Source organism: Corvus moneduloides, chromosome 20, assembly GCF_009650955.1.
Source record: "Corvus moneduloides isolate bCorMon1 chromosome 20, bCorMon1.pri, whole genome shotgun sequence".
Taxonomy (NCBI): Eukaryota; Metazoa; Chordata; class Aves; order Passeriformes; family Corvidae; genus Corvus; species Corvus moneduloides.
Window position 1 is genome coordinate 3,061,996 of NC_045495.1, and position 13,871 is coordinate 3,075,866.

The following is a 13,871-nucleotide window of genomic DNA, read 5'->3' on the forward strand; positions in this document are numbered from 1 at the left end:
GCCCCACAGGCTTCTGGAAATCTTCCTGCTCCTTATTTACTAGCAAAAAACCTCCTATGCTGGCATGGCTTGACACAAAGGATAAATTTTTTGTGCCCTTCCAAGCTCTCGTTTCTGGGCTTTGCAGCCCACCCGAGGGTCTCCTGCAGCACCAACATCCAGACCTGCAAATGTGCCTGACAGGATGAAAAGGAAGTGTTTAACCAGAATTTTAACGGCTCAATAATTCAAATACTATCGAGTCACTGTGTACAGGGGCTCTGCTTTTCAGAACGTGTACTCTGCCCTCTCGCAAAGTCTGACTGGCTTTAAGTCTCTCAAACAGTACCAACCTCTGCCATCCCTGATGGCATTGGAAATCTCTTCCCCTGCCTGTTTGCCCACATTATTTACTCTTTAACTGCCCACACACAGGCAGAACAGGGCAGATACAAGCCTCTTATCAAGATCCTCCTTCCATAAAGGACTTTCCACCAGGCCAGGCGCACTCGGCTTTATCAGCAACCCAACCACAGACGATGCCACACGGGGACTGTCACCGGGAGAACCAAAAGGATCCCGTGTTATTTGACAACGACAGAAAGCTCTTTCCAAAGGATTGGAAATGCCAGGCTGTGCCACAGAGGAGCTGCGCTCACCCAGCACTGGGACTGACGGCAGCGCTGCAGGGATGAGCGCTGACAGCACGTGGCCGAAACTGCTGAGGTTTCATCAGCTTTTACAACCCTGCTGCCACCGCCCTCATGGAGCCAAGGAAAAGCTCGTGGAGGTTGGGACATCGTCACTTGGATGCTCAGAGTCCTGGCTGTAAATCTGGGGAAAGAAAGGAACACCCAGCGCCCGGCGCAGGCTCTGCCCAAGGGCGGAGGGGGCAGGACCGGCAGGAGAAAAGCAAATGAGTCATTAATTCTGCGAGCGAAAAGAGCTGCTCCAGCGTCATGCAGCGCGTGGAAAAAGGCACTGCCCCTTGATTAATTTCAAAGGAAAAATTAGGATCTCTCAGAAATCTCTCCTGCAGTGGCAGACAGCAAAAATGATGCGATTATTTAGGGGCACAAGGTCGGGAGCGCTGAGCCACCCACGCGGTGCAGGGAGCTGCTGTGAATGCGGATGCTGCCGGAGAGGAGAAGGTGGAAAAGGCAGAGAGGAGCTGCAGGAGCAGATGGACAGCAGGGAGTGCTGGGTCCAGCACGTTTTGGGTGAGGTCCATCCCGGCCGCTGGGGTTTGCAGCGTGGCAGCCGTACAGAAAACACCCAGCAATGAGCATCAGTAACCATTTAATTCATTTTAGTGTCACACCCCACATACAGGCAGAATTACACCCCGGCCTGAAACCATAAAAAGTGGCATTTAGTACAGAAAACACATAATCATCCTTTATTCCCCAAAGCTGTAAACTCCAAAGAGCTAATGCACAAATAGAGACCTGCCAAATCTAATAAACACCCAAGAGCCAAGGGCACAAAACTCTTACAGCAAAAGTAGAAAACTGTGAATTTGCTCTCTGAAAGTGGAACTCCAAACCCCCAGCCCTGTGGCGTTCTTCAAAGGCTGAAACTAAAAATTCATTTCTCCTTTTATTTCCTCTTATCTACAGAATGTAATGCAGAGAATGAAATGGGGAAAGCCTTTAGGAAAGACACATGATGATAACTTCAACATCATCTTCAGCTATTCATAATTTAGTAAGTGACTTAGCCTTACACAAAGCAAAGAAAAACTCATCTAAAATAAATAATTCATCCCCCCGTGCGAATAATGAATCTCTGCAAAGCCATGTTCCCTCCAGCTCTGCAGTGTGGTAACTCGTGAGCCATCCTGCACGTGCACCTTGAGGTAATCTGTCCTTGGGGAATGGCTACTCAGAATCCCAATGTGCTTTCAACCCTTCCTTCTTTGGCCACCCAACGGGAAATCAGGAGAGGAAATAAACGAGGCAACAGCAGATTTGTAAAACTGGAGTGATGAGAAACTGCTGTCCCTCCCCACAGGTGTTGTTGATGCTCTTCACTCCCCATCCCAGTGGGTGGATGGAGCTCATGTTCCTGGAGTCTGACTCCCCCTTCCTGATGTGCAGCAGTGATTTTTACAATCCCTGTGAGTACAGCCCCTAAATAAATACAGTCCTAAGGCCCAAACTTGCCCTGGTGGGGAGCATGACCCTCCCAGGAAGGCATCTGACAGCATGGTTGTTCCTCACCTGCCACACTGGTACAGGACTTCTCCTTCCTGGGCATGCAAGTGAAGCTGAGTCAAATAACACAGGCACGACTGGTTGATCTGCCCTGCACCCATGAGGGCTTCATTCACGGTTGGGCATACGCCTTCCAAGTCTCCCAGAAAGGGTACAGAGGAGTTTGGGAAGAAATCCAGCAGTGCTAATGACAAGGTGAGGCCTCCCTGCACAAAGACTCCTTGGGGAAGCATCCACTGATCCCAACCCTGCTCCATGCTGGCTCTGTGGCTGGGAGCCAGGAGCTGGGCCATGGGAAGAGGGGCCTGGGTTATCCAAAATATTTCACTGCTGGTTCTCCTCCCCTCTGCACTGCTGCAAGCTGAAACTCAGAGGAGGAGGAGGAGAGGAAGGGTTTTGAAGCCTAAGGCTGCTGTAAGCCTCCTGTCCTGGGCTCTGGCTCCTTGATAGAGCCAACATTTCCAGCACTTCTCCTTGCAGGTCAGCAGAGGTGCTGAGGAGGCATGTCCCTGCTCAGGACACGCCAGCTGGAGTGAGAATGAGGGGCTGGAGCAGTCTGACACTTGCTACATGAAGGGCTCTTTGTGGAGACGGGGAGAGATGCTGGCCAGGAAGGATGGGAACTCCCACTGGGGACAGCGGGCGAGCCCAGCACACGCCAGGGAAATACCAAGCAGCTGGAGAGGGCTCCATACATGTCCTGTGTGGGCTTTAAGCTGTGACAGCGGCTGAGGCTGCCAGCTGGTTGGCAGGAGCTTTGCCAAGGTGCAGAAGGCATTAATGCAGCCCTTTCCTCCTGTTCTCAAAAGGATTTGCCTTGCTGTTTCACGGTGCTTTATGCATGCCTGTCCTGGGAGCAGGGGAGAAGGCTGCCTTGGGGTTCCCTCCTGGGCATCCCACTGATTCAGTGGAGCTGCAGATGCCTGGATCCCAGCTGTTAAAGGGTTGGGGTTTTGGTGGCGGTGATGGTTTGGGGTTGGTTCCCCCCACCCCACAATAAATAATGAATCAGAGGAAAAGCTCTGCAGCAGGGAGTGAGCAGTAACACAGAACTCAGGCAAAACCCTCAGTGCTGCAGCAAGAGCTCAGCCCGGATAAAAGCTGCGACACCAAGTATATCACAGCCAGACAGTCTCTGAATCCACCTAAATTGTTTCTGTAGCTGCTGGCTTCCAGATGCCTCTATTTTCTCCATCATGTGGACCTGGGAATGTCCTGGGTTTCGCTCCTGCTAAGCTAAGGGCAAACACCTTGGTCAGATTCTTCCTCGGTCTGAAAGCGTCGCAGTACGCGACGGTTAAGAGCTCACAGGGATCGGGAGTGACAGCACACGGGCGTTTCAGCAGCACACTGTAAATCACAAGCCTGACGAGCTCTGCTCCCCCTCACTGCCACCAGTCCCAAGCCACGGAGTTTCCTTCTGCTCCCTCAGAGTCTCTTTTTGATGAGTTTCTCCAGTTTCCGTATCCGAGAGGATTCCTGCTCGGGCGTGGGAGCGCTCAGTGAGAGGGAGCTGGTGCTGTCCCCGCCGGGGGGAGGAGCGGGGAGGCGCAGGCGGAAGAGATCCAACATGCTGCTCTGCTCACTCCTCTTCAGGCCCTGAGGGAGCAAAGGACAGGAGTCACTGATCTGGGAGCAGCTGCAGCACAGCCCATCTCAAACCTCGACCTCCTGTTCACCCACCAGGAGCTGCACAAAGACCTCTGGGTGACCCCGAGCTCAGCCCCAGGAGCAGAGCAGGTATGAAGATGTGGAATGAACTGGAAATCTTTTCTTCAGTAGCAACTCTACTTTCAGAATTTGCCTTACAGTGCTCCTCCCACCCTCAAGCCCCTCTGAATTCACACTGAAATAAAAGTCCCCAACGATCCCAAAGCAGCATCAGGGGATGAGCAGAAGCCCTGGACAGGTTCTAACCTTCATGTCGAGGATCTTCTGGAACGTGTCAGTGCTGCAGTCAGCGAGGAGCTTGATGTAATTGTCCACAAACACAACTGGGGGCTCATGTGGAGCCATCACCACCTGCCAAGACAAGGAAGAAGAGATCACACAAATAACAGGAGTGAAGGGCAGTGCTCAGTCAACTCTGGCACAGGAGTGACAGCAGGACTGGCTCCTAAAATGAAATGCTTAAGGAACCAGAAAGAGGCTGCTTATAAGAGAGGTAAAGGTGAGTGAAGAGAAGCAGATTAAGGAGCAGGGAGGAAGCTGGGTCTCTTTCAGCACAGCAGTGGTGCTCAGGGGCTCTGCATCATTTTTCAAAGAGCAGCAGGACTTTGTGGCCTGTGGGCTGGCAGGCACTGGTGTATTGTTAAAGCTCCAGATTTTATCTTGTTGCATGGGGAAGACAAGCTGGGGAGTCGCTCAGGGGACAGCGCTGGAGGCAGCGGTGACACTCACAGAGTCCCCAGAGATCAGGGAGCCTGGACACAGTCCAGACCCTCACTTTGGCTGCGTGTCCCTCTGGCTCCCTCCTGCCTGGAGGCTGGACACACAGTGTGTCACAGGGGAACATGACAACACTCTGTGGCCTCTCCCTTGGTCCCCAGGACAGCGTGGGGCAGAGCTCTCTGCTCTGCAGTTCTCCTGATATGTCACCGATGGGTGAGCAGTGCCACATGCAGCCACTCTGCCCTTGGGGTGCAGCTCCTCTTGGCCTCCTCTCCTATGGAGAGACTGGGATGACGGATGGGAACCCCCCACCACCATTTGCCCAGGAGCAATGGTAAAAACACAGGAAAAAAATCAAAATAGCCTCAAAGTTGGAAAGATGATCCCTTATTGATGTGCTTTTCTTACATAAGCAACAAGCTCCACAGAGAACACATCTTTTGATAATGCTGGGCAGCCAACCATCTTTCTGGGGAAGAGTGCACATGTGTGTGTGTAAATGGGCAGAAACAGCACCAGACCAGACTCTTCCCTGTCTCCAAAAACATTTCCATATGTTTGCATTGACCCAGCTCACCCCACACTGTATTCTGTCACCAAGACATTTCTTTCTTTCCCTGCACTTCAGACCAATGAAACATCATAGCCATGTATACACTTATAAATCCTTAATTTACAGCCCTTGTAAAAATCTTCTGCCAAGATGAAAAGCTGGAGCTTCAGACAGCACAGCCAGAGGAGAAGGGGAAGAGCTCTGCGGGACATGCACGGCCCGGCGCCCTCCTCCCTGCTCCCATCTGTGCTTCGTGGGGCTCAGCTGAATGGGTTTGTTTGTGCTGTCCAAGGGCCCAAAGTTTGTCTTCCTGCATTACCTGCCCCAGAACAAGCCTGGGAACACACCCTGTAGCTGGCAGTGCCATTAGCCTGGGGCTGTTTGATTCCCAGTTACACTGACACAGAGCCCTCGCTGGGGGCCACAAGTGCTTTGTGCAGCAGCAGGGCCAGCACGGGCTGGGTGACACAGCAGTGCCACTGCTGCTGCACAGCCTGGGGACCTGCAGCACTCCATGTGCTGCTCTCCTCTCCAGCGTGATGCTAAGGGCAGAAAAATGAACTCCATTACTCTTCTGATTCACGCATAAGCTCCAAGGAAAGACCTGTTCTGTACGCAACAGGCACCAATCTTCCCCGTTCCCATTAGCACAAAGCAGGATATTTTTATTCAGGTCATTTCTAAGAAAATTTAGACTACAATTCACTTATACCTCAGTCACCTTATTCCAAAAGCAAGGAGCTGGAGAACTAATGCCTGAATGCAGAGCACAAACTCAGCTGTGACATTCCCCTGGGCATGGGAGCAAAGCCACACTGAGCAGCAGGCCAGGAGGGACAGCTCGGGCTCCTCACCCCTCCCTTGCCTTGGCTGTGGTTTACAGGAGGCTCTGGCTGGCAGCTGCCTGTCCTGCCTGACCCCAGGTCCCACTAATTCCTTCAGAGGAATGCCTTCCCAGCATTGCTGGCAAGCAGGGGACAATCCCATCACCTGGGAGGGCACAACTGTACAGCTCCCAGAGCTTCTCCTGGGATCAAACCTGACTTCTCCCTCCAGCACCAATTGGGAAGGGCAGATTGCTTTGCTTGTTGCTTTTTATGAAGACAACACACTGCTTTTGGGTCATTTTCCAGGCACCAGGTCTGGAAAATGAAAAAGGGCTCTGGTGAGTACAGTAACCCAGACATGTTTGCACTGGCTGTTACACTAGACAGTAAACAGGTGACTCAAGCACGGCTTGGCTCCCCTGCGTGACGGAGTCTGCACAAGGGCCCGGAGTAACCTGAACCCCGGGGTTTGCCCCACAGCACACACTCACGGATGCAAACTCTGATTTTCACAAGCTTCTGAGGGAACCTGGTGCCCCAACTCTCCTAGCAAGCAGAACTTGAGCCCGTGGTTGTCTTGAAAAGTGAGGGTGAAAACTTAAATGTGGTATTAGAAGAGAGTGGGGGCAAACCCAAGGGGAGTGAGCCAGTTCTGCAGAGCAGCTGGCAGAGCCCCCGGACAGGCTCACAAACGTTCATGTGCAATTGCAGATTGCTGCATTCAAAGGAAGGGCCCCCTGGAATTCGCTCGCTCTGATTCCCAGTCCAGCAGTCTGGCTGGCAGGTTATCAAAAGTCTTGAGTTACCTTCAGGATCATTTCAGCCCGAGTCATGCCTTTCACCACTATCTTTGTGTAGCTGGCAGGAGCCTTCCTCACCACTTGGGACCCAATGGAGGGCAGATCCAGGAGAACCATCTTCAGAGAATGAGTGTCCAGCAGCAGCTGCAAGAGTTAACCATACTCTGTTACTCAGGCCCCTTCTACCAAGATCCATCAGCTGCTGTAACCCAACATTCTTAAAAGTTTAACACTTCCCACACTGGGAAAAGTCCTGGTAATTGGACTGCAGGAACAGGAGGGACTGACCCATGTAATGACACTTCCAGGAGACATGATCACCTGTGGCTACACATCAGCATTGTGGTTGATTTTAACAGAGCACTGCTCTGCTGACTGGAAATGACTTATGGCAGCCCAACATCTGGCACATCAGGCACAGATTTCCAGTCCTTCCCCCCAACAGGATAAAGTGAAACAATCTTGATTACCTGGAGCTGTACCATGATTTAGGTACCGAGGTCAAATGAACCAACACCCCGCTTCCTCCTGCACCCAGCCACCCACAGTGTCAGGTTTTTTGCCTTTACTCAACCACTTGATTGGGGTTTCTTTCCTCAAAAACTGTCACACAGTGCAGCTACACTGAGAACTGCTCACAGCCTGGTTGTTGTTTGTTACTACCCCAGCAAATAAATAAGCAACAGCCACGAAATTGAGCCCAGACAGAGCAGCACTGTCTGATGACAAAATGCTGTGGGTTAGGGCTCCTTAGGGCAAAATGATCCTGCACACCACACTCCTCTGATTGCACAAAGGATGTCTGAAGACACAAGACCAGTGAAGAACAGAAATTTGAAATCAAACTAGAGGAAGAGCAGCACAGTTTTATTTAGAGAGCAGTGAGTGTGAAAGCCTGCTGGGCTGTCGGCACACCCAGAGCATTTCCTCAAAAAGGGAACTGGTGGAAGCTCGTTCTGGAGGGACACACAACACTGTGGGCACTGCAGAACCCCCAGCAGCGACCACAGCAATGTGAACACTGGATTCAGCACATGTGGGAATTCAAAGGAACACAAAGGGCTGAGCTGTGGAGGAGGAGGAGAGGCGGATCAGGCCGGCTGCAGTCTGGACCCCGTTATCTGTGGCAGTGTGTCCTTGCTGGGAGCTGCATTCTCATGGCTTGCATGAGAAGAACCAATGCCATCAATCTCCTCCTGGGGAGCCAGGAAACCACAGCACAGATGAGCAGCTCTGTGCACCCCAGGCTGCTAGAGACCACAGCTCAGGCTGCCATAGCTGGATTCCTGTGTGTCTACCAGGGATCCCAGAGATGGAAGACATTTCCATGGCTGGGGAATTCACGTCTTTCCCATACAAACTCTCTCATGGCTAACAGGAGTTCTGCACACCCTGCAGCCTTTCCCACAGGCACAGCTCTTGCAGGCTCTGTCCCTTCACCTTTACACATTCCAGGTCCCTGGCGTTGCTAACTCACTGCCAAAGCACGCTGGGATGGAAAGTTGTTAAATCAGAGAAGAAAACACAGAAAGCAAAACCCCACAGGTCTTGTTCCCTGCACTGAACACCTTCATAAATACCACCCCAGTATCCATATTCCATAATTATTAGTGAACAGCAGGAAAAGCTTTGTGTAGGACCAGAAAGGCCAGGAAAATGTATTCCCCAGCAACATTTGCACCAGGGAGGACAAAGTGGCATGGAAAGATGGTGGTGGGTGACCAGGGGGGTTCAAAAGATGTTAAAGGAACTGGGGTTCTACACAGTGCAGAGAGAGAGATCAGCTGCTGAGACCTCTGTACCTCTGGCCCCAGGGAGGTATGTCCCACTCCTAATGAGATGTATTCACTGGGAATCAGCCTAATAAAAACCTTCCCAGTCTGCTTTAGAGAAGCAAATTGGGCCTGTTATTCCCATATAGGAATACTAAAACCTTTTAACATTAGACACAAGCCCACTGCTGGTTAATCACTTTAGAAGCTTATTTAAAAAAGACTCCCTTTAATCACTCGCAGGTTATTGCTCATCACACAAGACGAGCAGGCACCGAGCTTCACTCATTTGCTTTCCATTAAGGACGAGGAAGGTTTTGATGTCAAACTCCTGTTTCATTTTGCAGACCCTGCTCAGAACCATCTTTGATGCCTAAAACCCAAGCAGCTTTGAAGGCACCCATTTGAAGTTCACGGCAGGCCCATTAGGGATGATCCTGCTTTTGTTTTTGCTTTTCCTTTTACTTTTATGAGCCCACAGGGCTAACAAGCTCGATGTGCAGATAAAACCCTGCCTCTTCCAAATCCCATCGTCATGGAGCAGCAGGGTCCCAGCCTCCATTTCTTGAAGCCAAAAGCCATCAAATATGACAGCCAACGCGCCTACTTCTTCTTACCTGCTCAGCACCCACCATGCTGATAGGTTTGCACTTGAAGAGATGGTTAATGAACTTGGGAATGAAGGAGCTGCAGGAGAGATACAAAATGACACAATTACATCAGAGTATTTGCAGTCAGACAGTCTTCTGTGGGGACAAGGCATGCAGAACCAAACCAGGATGGCTTCCACAGACACCCCGAGTGCCAGCTTCCCAAGCTGATTCCAGACATATTAAATATACTAAATAAAAAAGACCCCAACCACTAGGCACAGTTCTTTTGCTTTAATCCCTCCTAATCTCAAAGTTCATTGAGAAGCTAGGTAAATAGGTAAATAAATTGCTATATACTGTAATATGAAGTATTACAGTACAAGGTCAGCAAACAAACTATTGTGCATCACAAAACCAGCAACACACCAGGATTAGTCTCACTGTCCATGAGTGGAAGTATCTTGACTGTATCCAGAACCTACATTTTCCTGCACACAAGTAATTCCATAACATGCATATTACACACTGAACTTGAGGTCCAGCCAAGGCTGGAGGTCTGCTGGGCCCTGGACACTCACACAGAGGCACCCTTCCAGAAAGCTCCTGGCCAACACAATCAAGACAAGAAAAAGTTTTGTGAAAAGGAAAACACCATTACCATATTTTACTGTCATGGACTTCAGACTCAGAAAAATGACTGCCCAACCAGGGAGAGCTTAGTGAGAATGGAAGCCCAATATTCACCACTTCAGAGCATCAGCTTTAGTTTCAGCTTTTTGCCTCTTGATTTGAGGCTTTGAGGCAGTTCCACTCCTCAGTGGAGAAGCAGATGCTCCCTCCCAGCAAAAGCACTGGCTGGGCACTTGCAGGACAAGCTCCTGCCCAACCACTCCACCAAGGAGTAGCACCAGGAAAGCTCAGGAGCTGCATGAGCAACAAACTCTGTCAGGACCACACCACTTGAACAAGTCTTCCTCTTGCTGCCTTGTTTTTAATGTACTCTGCTTCTTTCACGTGTCCTCCTTTGGCTGAATGCCTGCAGGGCTCACATTTCCAGGACTTGTCCATGACCTGGTGGCAGGTCTTAGATTTTAATGGCTCTGTCCTAAGTGAGTTTCTGTCCTTTGGGCCAAGGCTGTTGATGATGATGATCTAAATTCAGCGTGGTTCCCCCCTTACATCTGTTAAGCTATTTGTTTCCTCCCCACAACACAAGGAGCACGGACAGCATCTTGTTTGTCCTGCCACCTGTTTTCCAAGCCAGGACATTTATTTCTCATCCTTTCTCAAGGAAGAATGACAAAAGTGTAGCTCAGGCACGCAGTGTGCCAAGCTGCTGAGCAAACCCAAAGGAATGGTTCAAGGAAGAGCCCTTGCAAGCAAAGGTTCCTTCCCTTCCCTCAGACACAGTCACTACCTCTCTCAGTGAATCATTTTATCCTGGAGAGCTGTCAAGGAGAACAATTTCAAACTACTGTTGAGAACCAGCTACTGGGCTGCCCCAAGCAGCTTTGAATTTGGCCACCAGAGAAACAACCTTGGCAACGAAACAGGAAGAGGAGGAGGAGGAGGAAAACAAGTCCTGTCTCCTCTTGCACAAAAGCATTACAGTGCAGATTTAACCTATCTGTTTTTAAAGTCCATTTTTCAGGTCTGTAACTAATTCCCAGAGGGCAATTAGAGAGTGATGAGCACAGCTGGAGCTTAGGTGATCCTACAAAATGATGAATTGGCAGCAGGTCTGGATGCAGCAGCTCGCTGCTGGCAGAACAGTGCAAGAAATTAATTGTGCCTTTGATAGTGTAGGTAGATCCAATTGTCCCTCCCTCTGCAAGGTCAGGCATGGAGCTAAAGCTCATGTTGTGTATGAGAAACAGGGTGAGCCTTTCCTTCTGCAGGGTGGCAGACTGGCAGCCCAAGGCTCCCCTTTCCCTGTTGGTTTTAATCTTCTTTTCTATATAAGCACACAATCTCCCATAGACAGCATTCTGCCTCGCATGAAACAATTCCCAGGCCCCTTTGGATGGCCACCCACCATCAGTGCAGAGGGGTAAAGCGACCTTCCATCCCCACATGCCTCTTATTTCATGCTGCCTTATTGGAAACAGCTTCCCAACTCCAGCAAGACAGACAAGACAAACTGTAAGAGCCAAGGGCTGCTCTGGAATCTTTTTCCCCTTGTTTTTTCTTTTTTTGGACTAGCAGAGACCATCAAGAGCAGTTGCACTTAACAGAAAAATGCACTGGAGCCTCTTGCCTAGGCTGGACTCGATGCCTGATAGTCTCAGAGTACAGCAGGCAATCCTGATGTGAATAATACGTGCATGTTCAGGGGTAGTGCTCTGCACGAGGCTCTGTGCTCTGAATGCCTTTACTCCCTGCACAATCCCAGCTAGATTGGATGCCAGAATTCATTTACAGCTTCAGCTATAAAACTGAACCCAGGAAACCCTCCCTAGAAGCAGAGAAGTCCCCAGTGTAATAATAAAGCAGTGCAAGGCAGATGAGGAACCTAAAGCACAGAAACCACAGCATCTGAGAGGCTCCCATCCAACGGGAGCGGCTCTGCCAAAGCCTTCCCCTAATCCCCTGCACTGATGATGCATCAGACACAATGCCTTGCTGAAGGAGGCACAGACAGACATGCAACCACAGTCTGTCTGTCTGTCTGATGGGCTGAGCATCCCTCAAAGGTTCTGGTGTCGCTGAGTCATTGCAGCCAGGGAGGGTTTTGCTCTACCAAGGTGGTGACCAGCCCTTGCCCAGGCTGAGCTCAGCCCTGAAACCTCCAGGAGCCTCCATATCACAACCTTCTTCCCACCAAACTCCTCTCACTTTTTAGCTGCAGCACCTGGAAGGACACAGCACCCACCACACTTGGCTGCTGGTAACGGAGGAGCCGCTTCCCCAGCGAGGGGGAGAACTGTTTGTTTTTCCTGTCTCTCAGTCCTAATCTCTTCCTCATTGAGGTCAGGTCACAGACTTCCCAAACACATCCCAGCATAGCAGCCACGGCTTTGCTGCCATAGGGTTTGATTTCAAAGGATAAGGTGCAGAGAGAGCTGAGCCCCCCACCCTGCTTGCCAGTGCCTCCCGGAAAGCCGACGGCAACCCGCCGTCCCCAGAGAGCGCCGCTCACACATCGGTCAAAACAAAGCAAAAATGACAAATTAGGTTAGAGGATTGATGCAATTTCTGATGGCCATTTTTCTTCTCTCCAGACTTGGCTCAGATCCCGCTGTTTTAAATTTAGTGACTTTAGCTGCCTTCTCCCCTGTGGTCCTGTAACTCAACACTCGTGCTTTATACAACCCATTAGAGCTGAGAAGTGGCAGCTCACAAAGACACAGGCATTAACATGTGGAGAAGCACAAGGACTGTTAAAAGGATTTTCAGCATTGTGGGGCACACAAAAGGCCAGGTATTTATATTGGCCCAGCCAGCATACTCCATAAGAATTCAGAGTTTCAAAAATACAAATATTTGTACGCATTGAAATGCATTTTAAGGAGATTGGTGCTCCCTTACCACTGGGCTGGTTCTCCTTAACACCAAGTTGTACAGACCCAGCAAAATCAGTCTTTAGGAACCCATTTTCCCCTTCTACGCCTGATCCATGGCACAGTGAGTTCAGGACTGTGTCTTAATTTTAATGTGCTGCAGATCAGAGCTGCAGTTGTCTTAAAAGTTTTTGGAGAACAGCAGTGGCTTCTGTGCTCAGGGATGAGGACACTCAGATGAGAACTTCACTCATATCTGAGAGCTGTTTCATGTGGAGTTTACTTGGTATGTGCCTGGCAATGAAGTTAAAAGGGAGGCAACTAAGCTGAGGTATTAAGAGTGTGCTGTGAACAGCTGAATAAATGGGGGGTTTTATTTATCACATAAAATTCAAGTGTAACCACACAGAAGGTTTTCATGCAATGAATTCTCACTGAGACAGCGTTTCAAACAATGATTATGGGCAACATCATCACATGATTTATCAGTAACTGCTCCTTAATTCAAACTCATGACCACCCTGAGACAGAGAAGGAGATGAAACTCTCAGGCCAGCCTCCCTGCTGTGAAAGCTCCCAGTTCCTAGGATAGCTCCTGCATCCCACCCTGCTGAGGCAGGAGCTGCAGCTCCAGTCTCCAACCCACACAGTCCCTGCCAGGCCACTTATTTCAGGCTGATTACCTTATCAGAGATGAATGAAACGTTAAGGTATTTTAGAGCGACACATGACACGCACGCCACTGCTCACAAGTCCACCAGCACGGTCACATGCGACACCAAAAGCAGCAGCTACAACTGGCACAGCCCTCCTGAGGGCTTTTCTTGGGGCATTGCCATGTGGAGCTCAGCTGGCCACAGGCAAGCAGGGAAGAGCTCAAAGTATCTTCCCAAAGAAGTGAATTTTTGTTTCAGACACAGAGGCGAAAGTCCACCCTGAATCCAGCAGCAAGGGGTATTTCTGTCTCACCTGCCACTTCTTTCATGCTGCTCAACTTTAAGTGACTTGCCAGGAAGATGCTTTAATATCTCCCAACATCTGAATGTGAATTTTCCCTCCTGACTGAGCTATTTTTGCACAGAAAAGCAGCTTTTAGGCTGTGAAGGTAGAACATACTCCTCACACATGCCCTCCTTACAGTGCTTATTGTTAATGTTATTTTGAAGCAAATTTCTCAGTACCTGGAAGCCCCATAGAAGAAAAGTAGGTTTTCCCACAGCAAGAATCGTGTCTAAAGTCA

The 13,871-nt window shown here is 50.0% G+C and overlaps 1 protein-coding gene across 2 annotated transcripts in view; it reads right to left on the bottom strand.

Annotated features, from left to right (window-relative positions):
- Positions 1 to 1,261: 1,261 nt before the first annotated feature.
- Positions 1,262 to 13,871, bottom strand: part of VPS53 (VPS53 subunit of GARP complex) — a 61,476-nt gene continuing 48,866 nt past the window's right edge. For both annotated transcript variants that reach the window (XM_032129897.1, XM_032129898.1), the window contains 4 exons: positions 9,156 to 9,225; positions 6,773 to 6,910; positions 4,113 to 4,217; positions 1,262 to 3,794 (listed from right to left, as the gene is read on the bottom strand). In XM_032129897.1, the coding sequence (XP_031985788.1) occupies positions 3,624 to 3,794; positions 4,113 to 4,217; positions 6,773 to 6,910; positions 9,156 to 9,225 (484 nt within the window). In that variant the 3' untranslated portion in view covers positions 1,262 to 3,623. The remainder of the gene's footprint in view (positions 3,795 to 4,112; positions 4,218 to 6,772; positions 6,911 to 9,155; positions 9,226 to 13,871) is intronic.